Source organism: Carettochelys insculpta, chromosome 1 (genome assembly GCF_033958435.1).
Source record: "Carettochelys insculpta isolate YL-2023 chromosome 1, ASM3395843v1, whole genome shotgun sequence".
Classification (NCBI taxonomy): Eukaryota; Metazoa; Chordata; order Testudines; family Carettochelyidae; genus Carettochelys; species Carettochelys insculpta.
The window spans coordinates 33,531,283-33,541,681 of NC_134137.1; the positions used below are offsets into that span (position 1 = coordinate 33,531,283).

Genomic DNA, 10,399 nt, shown 5'->3' on the forward strand with positions numbered 1-10,399 from the left:
GGCCCAATTCATCCTATGGATGAGACAGTTCTGGAGACACTGATTCTATAGTGCCTTATAACTAGCACAGCCGTTTATAAAACAGTAACATTTTACACCAACTTTGCACAAGTCTGAATAATACAAGGGACACTGGAGAAGCAAGTTTAGTGAGAGGAAGGTGAAAATTATCAAAAATTAACCTGTGATTTCTAGTGTCTCACTTTTTGGTGGCTATACTCAGTTATCTACTTGCTACTTCCTGCTCCTGTTTATCACTTATAGGCTACGTCTACACGTGAAGCCTACATCAAAGTAGCCTATTTCGATGTGGCGACATCGAAATAGGCTATTTCGATGAATAACGTCTACATGTCCTCCAGGGCTGGCAACGTCGATGTTCAACATCGACGTTGCGCAGCACCACATCGAAATAGGCGCTGCGAGGGAACGTCTACACGCCACAGTAGCACACATCGAAATAAGGGTGCCAGGCACAGCTGCAGACAGGGTCACAGGGCGGACTCAACAGCCAGCCGCTCCCTTAAAGGGCCCCTCCCAGACACACTTGCACTAAACACCACAAGATCCACAGAGCCGACAACGAGTTGCAGACCCTGTGCATGCAGCATGAATCCCCCGCTGCAGCAGCAGCAGCCAGAAGCCCTGGGCTAAAGGCTGCTGCACATGGTGACCATAGAGCCCCTCACAGGCTGGAGAGACAGCGTCTCTCAACCCCCCAGCTGATGGCTGCCATGGAGGACCCCACAATTTCGACGTTGCGGGACGCGGATCGTCTACACGGTCCCTACTTCGACGTTGAACGTCGAAGTAGGGCGCTATTCCCATCCCCTCATGAGGTTAGCGACTTCGACGTCTCGCCGCCTAACATCGAAGTTAACTTCAAAATAGCGCCCGACGCGTGTAGCCGCGACGGGTGCTATTTCGAAGTTAGTGCCGCTACTTCGAAGTAGCGTGCACGTGTAGACACAGCCATAGTAACATATAAAGCAACTGAGCCAAGGTGAGCACATTATTTTAAACTGATGGCCGCCATTCAGTCGATACATGTACACAGTTATGGTGAGAATTTATTTTTGCCATTCTTTTATGAACACATTTTCAAAGGAAATTAATACTTAAAAGCGATGCTGAGTAAAACCAGAGGTAACACAAGGGCAGTTTTAGATTTTCATTCACAAACAGATAATACAATTCTGAGACAAAAGCTTTTGTCAAGTTAGAGTCATTTGATGTCTAAAAATATGGTTACTTCCGAGGCTCTGTCCTCCCAGAAAACAAAACAAAACAAACAAAAAAAAACGCCAAAACAATAATATGGAGTTAATTTTGTAAAGCGGTTGCCTTAGAAAAAGGCTAAACAAACAAATAAATAATTAAATAAATGTGGTGGTTCAAAGCAGCCTAAATTTAAGTTAGGAAATGTAGCTAAGACTCCAAAATAACCTTAACTCTTGGCTATTAGCTTTCCTTGCTGGAAGGTATCCACGTAATGTGTAATGGTGGTATGCGAATTGTGTCACTACTGAAAGTAAACACAGTACTGGAAACATCTCTCTTTTAAAACTTTCTTAGGAGGATGCATAACGATTTGCACAGTCTGAAAATTGAATACTTTATCACCAGCTCTTGGGCGATAAAAGACCATTAAATGACCAGTACACATGATCAGTCCTGTGGCATTTTAGACACTAACAAATGTATTAGGTTATGAGCTTTTGTGGGTAAAACCCACTTCCTCAGATGGGATTTGGCGTGGAAATACAGAGCAGCCTTTGAATTTCATTACAAAGTTCTCTAGGCCCAGTCTCACTGGGAAGAAGAACAGAGTGGAAAAGCCTTTCTACTGCACAGAAAAGGATTGCTTACTATTGCTTAGGAGGAACACATCTTACCTGTCTGTGCTGTTGAGAGACGGGATACTGCAGTCCAGAGATCTGTGGGCTTTGCTGCATCTTCTGAAGTAACATCTTCTGCTGCAATGCTAAGGGTACATTTGGTGGCCTCTGAAGAGGCTGGTTTTGAAGAGGTTGAGTAGCTTGCTGCTGTTGTGCTTGCACAGCACCTGGGTTCTGAGGCTGCTGAGGGAAGTGCAGAATAGAAGGCTTGCTTTGGGACCCCAAAACTGAAGGCATCGGCTGGTTAGTTTGCTCTGAGTTAAAATGACACAAAGGCTTTGTGTTGCCGTGATGCTGCTCTATTGGTGATGGAGTGTTATTGATAAAGTTTCTGTTGAGGTCCTGAGGCTTTGGTTGAATTATTATGTCAATGGGATTACTCTGGGTTGTGGAGTTTGATTTGTAGATGTAGTTACTCATCGCTTTGGACTGATTCCCATTGACAGGTACCCCAGACATGGTTGAACTTTGGGGACTGAACTGCTGCTGACGAAAGGAAGGGCTGGGAATTTTCTCTTGTCCAAATTGTCCTGGGGAAGGGCCTGATGGGGACAAGGTGGGCCAGCTGGCTGGCTGGTTTTGCTGCTGCTGCTGCTGCTGCTGCTGCTGAATCAAGGCATGCTGCTGTCGGTTGGCTGCTATTTGTTTTAGCTGCTGAGCGTGAGATACTTCTTGCCAGTTAGTCAAAGGTCGATTTGAGACAGAAGAGACCTGTGATGACTGTGCTTGATTCTGAGGCACTGAAGGGATTGGTGAGGAGGTGGACATGGCAGTGCTGGACATAGTGAAGGCTGGCCCTGTAGAAGAAGGCCTCATTTGTGGGGAGCCCACAGGTGCCTGATTCAAGCCTGGTGAATACTCACTCTTTATCACTATTTTCTCCATCGGCAGAGAAGATCGAGCAGTGCCTCTCTGGTTTTGCTGCCCGAGATCGATGTTAAATGGCTCATCTTGTTTTATAGTGGCATTTATCATATTTTCTAGCTCTAGGTCACTCATAGGGGGCACTGATATGTTAGTCAGCTCATTAAACAGTTCCTGAAGCTCTGGGTCCATCATCTGTTCCCCTGTATCTTCTCCATATCTGTTGGGGAAAACGTTTTCATGGGACAGCTGATCGTCTAGGTGTTTGCTACAAGATATGGTTTCTCCTGGTTCTTTCTTGACCTCTTTTAAAGGCATATTAAACATATGCCCACTAGAGTGGGCACTGTTTGTTAGGTTGCTGGACTTTCTTTGTGATCCTTGTCCCCCAGACAAGAGTCCTGACATTGACTGGTTTTGGCAATTGTTAATGTGTCCGCCTTGTCCCATAGAAAGATTATCCTCTGCTCGTATCCTCTTAATATCAAGGAAAGAGTTATCTGAAACACCATTGGGTCTCTTGTTGTTAGCAGGTGAAAGATTCACCACCAGCTTCCTCTTCAAGGAGCCTTGGAGCTGCAAGAAGAGGGGAAAAATAATAATTAATTGACATTCAAGATCTAATCCATAGTCAATTCAATACTAGGCTGATACTAATTTGATGCTTCTCACAAGATCCTGAAAAATTTCTTAGCAAATGTTTGCCAACACAGTAGGATAATCTGGAAATTAGAAGCCATTTGTGATATTAAAATTAATGGAACTGAAATAGAGTAAATAAATTTTAAGGCTAGCACTCTACGACACTCTAATCTGACCTCCTATGTAACATATGTCATAGAATGTCACAGAATTATTCCAGCATTCACTCCACAGAATTGTTCTTACTGTTTGCTGTAGAGTCTAAGGACTCTCTGAGAGCTGTTATGCAACATGGCCCAGCTAACTAGGTTGAGAACCATAACTGTTTTATTTCCTTGCTTTCGAATAGCTTGCATATATACAAACCTGGTGCATAATTCTACACATCGTTACATTAAATAAATTCAGCTATAGGCAAATGCATGTTTGACATTCAGGTCCAATGTATGCATTCTCCAGTGCCTATAAATAGAATTTCCGAAACACTTCATAACTGACTTTATTCATGCACATTAATGTTAATGCTCTCGTGTCTTCTGCTCTGTACATACTAACTGTATTATGAAGGAGCCTCCCTGGCATAAGAGGTGCCAAACAACAGTATTCATTAAATATGTACCATATCCAAGCCTAACTACATAGTCAAGCCACTGCCCTGGCTATCTTCTGTAGTACAGAAGACAGTGAAACCATTGCTCATGTCAAAATGTGATATTGTATGACTATCATGGGCACAAACAAACAAAACCTGGCAATCCCTGGTCTCCCGTAACATACACCATCACTTTGTCAACTGTGGTGACTTCCACAGCTATAAAAATCACATCTATATTATACTCTTCAGGCATAGATGGCCTTGAGTTTCTAGAAAAGAATTCTGCTCTGTGATGCCTGAATTTAAGGACTCGTGTGCAGTTGTTCCTGATTAGCTGATCTTTAACAACTCTGAGGGGACACTCTTATTCCGAAATGTGTGTCCACCCATGGAATTAATCAGGAATTAATTACATTAATTTCCACATGTAGACAAGCCCTTAGCTACAGTCGGTGCCTATAGATTCATACCATTCAGGTCACTGAGTAACCCTCTTGAAGCAACATGGGGATGATAAAAGTCTGTCAACCACCCACCCTGACACAAAAGAACAAACATCACATTCCAAAGATGATGGGTGGAAGTGCCACTTGCAAATCTACAATGTAGCTAAGTTCTTTCACTTTACAGCTAAAGACATTTTGGTGTCAGTTCTATTTTCATCCACCTGAGTGACTTCGGTACACTGGATTTATGTTTTTGTGGCACAAGGAAGGAGATTTTTGGGTGGTCATTCACACTGCAGAGTGCAGTGACTGTAATCTGATTAGTAAGCATGTTTCTCTTAATACATGAGTCACTGTACTTTCCTTTGCATAAAACCGGAAAACGATATTTCCTTTCGTCATCACCTTGCTATCATTTTGCATATTAGAAATTATTCTCAAGTCCTCATTTTCTTTAGGGAAAATGGGAAAGTCCCTAGTCAATGTACACATTTTGCTCTCTCACATTTTTCTGACAGAAGTGCTAAGTCAATGATGAATAACGTATTCTCTGCATACAAATGGGTTACCTGGCACTGATGCCTTTCTTGATGAACTTTGCATTTGCATTGACATTTGGAAACATGGCTAGCTGTTTAAAATGTCTTGTGGCTGTCAAACAACCCCCCACCCCTAGCCTTTTCAAGCTTATCCTGAGAAGCAAGCTCCCCACCCACAAGCTCAGTGTGGCACCAGAACTTCCAGAACAGATGTAAAACTTGGAGCCAAATCTCTGCTGCTACAATGATCAACTCTCTCGCAACACACCTTTCATGTACACAGGATCTCTACATCTTTATCTTTACTGTTCTCCTTCTCTGGGGCACCTGGCATTGGCCACTGTCGGCAGACGGGATACTGGGCTGGATAGACCTTTGGTCTGACCCAGTATGGCCATTCTTATGTTCTTATGTTACATGCCTATCAAAACATGCAGTGTGCCCCCCATTTAATGCACTGAGGCCGCCCTAGCAATTATGTGGTGAAGCCAGACAAGAACTATGCTCTCAGATGAACTCAGATAGGAAAAAGATAAAAGACAAAATACCCTGGGACCTCTGGATGAATACTTTGCACAATGTGATCCCTCTATGCCTGATTCCTCAGACCTCAGCCTCAAAGCAAAACCGCACAACACTTTGAAAAGATGAGCCTGAGAGTTCTGCTAGATACTAAAAATCCTGGCTTGAACACAGACAAAGATTTATAGCTTATCACAACAGCCTATAACCCAATAAAGCCCCTCCCACAGCTGTCTTTCCCCATCCCCTCCCTTCCGTTCTCCCGACTTCACCTTGAATAGACTCCTGAAATATGTTTTACTACTTATGTTAGACAATAAGCCCCACCTTGTATTTACATATGACACCCCAGATATGTTTCCCAGGCCTCAAAGCCCACATCTATACTAGACCAATACTTTGAAAGGAATTCTCCCATACGTTCTTCCAGAAACACTTCTTTCGAAAGATTGCATTCACACACAAAAAAGCAGATTGAAAGAGCAATATGCTCTTCAAAAGAAAGTGTCCACACAGCCCCTGTTCTTCTGAAAGAACAGGCCAGGGATCAAAAAATCCAGTGCCATGAGGACTGCTCTTATGTAAAAAGGTCCCCTGGATCATCTACACATGCTTTTTCTGAAAGAATCTTTCAGAAAAAGTTTCTCTTCCTCATCTCGGAGAAGAAGAGGACCTCTGACAGAAGTGCCTTGTTCTTCCTAATTCCTTTCAAAAGAACATATTTTGTGTGTAGACGGTCCATGGGATCTTTTAAAAGAGCCCCAGTTAGTCCAAATTATCTCGCTAGTGTAGACGCAGCAAAGGAGAACTGCGTGCGTCTTGAAAGCTTCTGTCTCACCAATAGAACTGGTCCAGTAAAAGATGTTACCACATGCACTTTGTCTCTCTAACAACTTGGGACCAACATGGCTGTAACAACACTGCTTTCATTAGATGCCTGATACACAAAGAGATAAGTAACTGGATCATGCACAAATCAGTGGTAACACCAGTAATAATATCACCTAGCTTTATAAAGCACTTATCAATTGTGGGTCTCAAAGTACTTTACAAAGGAGGTAAGTATCATTCATTCCCATTTTACAGATGGGGAAAATGAAGCACAGAAAGGAAAAGCTATTTGCTCCCAGTCAGAGCTAGGAATAGACCTCAGGTCTCCTGATGTACAAGCCAATCAGCAGATTTCTGGACCACATTACATCTTCCCAAAACTAATTATGTATGCCAGGTTTAACAATAGCAATGCATTATTCTCAGATACATTTTGTGTTTCCTTATCTGCATCCTGCTAAAATGTTTGCAGAAAGGGCCCATTCATTTTCAGTGGTTTTAATCTTCAAAATACCTTGCAAATATTAATAAATTAATTCAACAACAGCTCTGGAAGTTAGGTTCATTAGGTTATGCCCATTTTATAAAGGCAGCAACTAAGATAGAAAGAATAAGAGGCAGATCCTCATGCCCTGGTAGGGTACCTCTGTGTTCCCCAGGAGATACAAAGGAATGAGCAGCTCAAAAGGGGCTGCAGAGGATTCTCTCTACTTTGTGAGACTGATTTCCTTTCCTGTTTAGGTATAGGAGAGGGGACAGGAAGGAGAAGTGTATAAAGGATTGGGCAAAACCACATTTTCTTGATTGGTTGGAGCAGTGCCATAGGATGAGACCAGTGCTAGAGCCATTCCCCACCCTCTTCAGCTGTATTGAGTTGCTCTGAAAACGGCAGCCACTTCGTACTGTTAAGGTTTTCAGATGTGTGTCTGGCAGTGGGTTGTGTTGTGTTTGAGTGAGTTATAAGCTCTCATGTGCAAAGTGTCCCACCAGAAACCAGAGAAGAACAAGGCCTCTATATTAGCCTAGCAAGGGGGAATCAACCAATCAATTTAATCTTGTTAGCTATGTTTTTATGTTGGCATTCACTGTTGCAGCATGGGAACATAGTTTAACATTGTGCATGTGGGCTGTGGGAGAAACAATCAGACTTCATCCTAATTAAAAAAAAAGAATGAAAGCAGAAGGCACCTATTGAAGATGCTCAGCACTAATTTTTCAAATGGCTGATAACTTCTGTAATTGCCCAAGCAAAGCACATGCATCTCGGGGGGAAAAACAGCCAGCTCAATTTCAAGCAGCAATAGTTTATGTTGTAAGTGAGGTCCTTAAAATTTGGCTCACTGTATACGTGACAAACATTTTTTGCACCTAACACAAGCATGTTTCTCAGGCTAGAGGTGCTTGTGATTATAAATTTGAATTGATCTGAACTGTGAAATATTGGAAACATCTATGATGGGAAATCTGACAGTAACCAGGAGCTGAAGAAATCCTTTGCATACAGTGCTTTTCCACAACAGTTGGGCGGTACTTAACGTCAAAGTGTTTCCTGGTAGATAGTGTTATTGTAAGATCACTTGATAAGCAGGGTGCTGAGGTTCCAGTGTGGGTTCATGCACTTAGAGTGAGGAAGCTCTGGATTATAAACTGTGTAAAGTACTTGTTGAGAGAGTGTAGTGCTTTTACTGAACCTACAGTGGAATAGCACTTACAGAATGCAAGTAATGCAGAATCTTTTCATTCTGGCCTTTCAGTCTATCTCTACAGTAACCAGGATGGGCCTCCTTCTGTGGGCAGCAGACAATTGCCATGCCTGATCAACCATGACCTGCCTGCAGAGTTTATCAGTTTGCCTCAACTGTGAACATCTGTCTTCTTTAAATATCTGAACATAACCATGAAGAGCTGGATTGAGCCACCAACTCATGTTATGAAAACTATTAAGCAAACTTCAGGTAGTCACAGCTTTAAGTCTATACCAGCCCAAACTGGCAAAAGACGGGGCAAAGAAAGGCCTACAGTCTCCTAAAACATCTGCTCTCCAGTCACTGGAAATTCCTTCCACAGAGCTATGACAGTACTAACGTTTACTTTAAAACAATGGATGATTTGCAGCACAAACTCTTGCAAAAATGTCATGAATGTTACTACAGGTTGAACCTCTGTCGTCCGGCACCCTCCAGACCTGATCGGTGTCACACAAGAGAATTTGCCAGATGAGAGCCGCGTCTACACGAGCTGGCTACTTCGAAGTAGCCGTGCCAACTTCAAAATAGCGCCCGCCATGTCTACACATGGCGAGCGCTATTTCGAAGTTGCAATCGACGTAAGGCGGCGAGACGTCGAAGTCACTATCCCCAACGGGAGATGGGAATAGCACCCTACTTCGACGTTGAACTTCGAAGTAGGGCACATGTAGACGATCCGCGTCCCGCAACATTGAAATAGCGGGGTCCGTCGTGGCGGCCATCAGCTGAGGGGTTGGGAGACGCTCTCTCCAGCCCCTGCGGGGCTCTATGGTCACCGTGTGCAGCAGCCCTTAGCCCAGGGCTTCTGGCTGCTGCTGCTGCAGCTGGGGATCCATGCTGCATGCACAGGATCTGCAACCAGTTGTCGGCTCTGTGGATCTTGTGTTGTTTAGTGCAAGTGTGTCTGGCAGGGGCCCTTAAGGGAGCGGCTTGCTGTTGCCCGGGAAGTGCTAGTCCGCCCTGTGACCCTGTCTGCAGCTGTTCCTGGCACCCTTATTTCGATGTGGGCCACTTTGGTGTGTAGACGCTCCCCTGCAGCGCCTACTTCGATGTAGTGCTGCCCAACGTTGACGTTGAACGTCGACGGCACCAGCCCTGGGGGATGTGTAGACACTATTCATCGAAATGGCTTATTTCGATGTCGCTACATTGAAATAAGCTATTTCGATGTAGCATACACGTGTAGACGTAGCTCATGGGTGGTCAGTATTGTCTAGCACATTATCAATACTTCCACCACTTACTGGGCTCTTAGAAGACATTTGGGGTAAGTTAGAGCTAAATAACACCACACAACACTGAAAACCAGGACTGATGGCTGTAAGCAAACAATGTGGCCAAGCAAAACTTGGCCAAACCAATGTAAGTGGTCATCTGAGTAACTAAAATCATGCCGGATTATGGAGTTTGCCAGCTGAGAGAGTTCTGAATTACAGAGGTTCAACCTGTACCAACTTTAAAACAAGTGATTATCATATCTGCAAATGCAGTGAGGCAGATGACATGGTGATATTGAAAAATCCCTGTGTTGTGCAGTGGGTCCCCATTATGTCACCTCGTTATACGTCATTTCACATATAAGCCATCAATTAATTGCTGGGGTCCCTGTTATAAGTCACCTCGTTACAAGTTGCTTTGCATATAAGTTGTCAGTTAAGGAAACTAAATTCATTACGCATTGCACAGATCCACACTTAAGTCATTTTTCAAGGGAACACAATCTTTTTGACTGCTCATCAGTGGTGGCTAGGAGCATTACAGAATCTATGGTTTGCTACCGAGAAATATTAAAAGCAAAACAAAATGTAGGAAAGCAGACAACCCTTGATTCTTTCTTGAAAAAGAAAATGAAGCAACCACTCCCTGATGAACTTGAAGCAGGACCCTCTGGGTTTTAAGGTTAAAATCCTTTAAAATGTATGTTTGAATTTGTGATCTTTACATTAAAAGTGTTTTACTGTATGCTGTAAGTGGTTCATTGCTAACAGGTGTTAAAACAAGAAAACATCGTAAAGGACTTGGTCCCTAACCCAATTTATTTACACGTATTCTTACTGTAGAAAATGCCCCTTTATAAGTTGTCTGGGCACCATTACTGCATGTGAGGTCCCAATCCCCCTGCATTTACATGTATTATTATGGGGGGAAAATTCCCCTTTATTCATTGTTTCGCTTTACATTGTGACTTCAAGGTCCCTAACCATGATGTATAAAGGGGACCTCCTGTAACAGTTTTGACATGAATACAAACATCTTTGCCCCTGCTCTTGTAAAAACATGAAATAAAAGTGGAGCTGCTTTAGAGGGCTCTTGG

General features: G+C 43.2%; 1 protein-coding gene across 1 annotated transcript in view; it reads right to left on the reverse strand.

The window, feature by feature from the left end:
* Positions 1 to 10,399, reverse strand: part of MAML2 (mastermind like transcriptional coactivator 2) — a 315,731-nt gene that overhangs the window by 103,483 nt on the left and 201,849 nt on the right. The window contains exon 2 of the mRNA XM_074984399.1: positions 1,896 to 3,338. Coding sequence (XP_074840500.1) covers positions 1,896 to 3,338 — 1,443 coding nt within the window. The remainder of the gene's footprint in view (positions 1 to 1,895; positions 3,339 to 10,399) is intronic.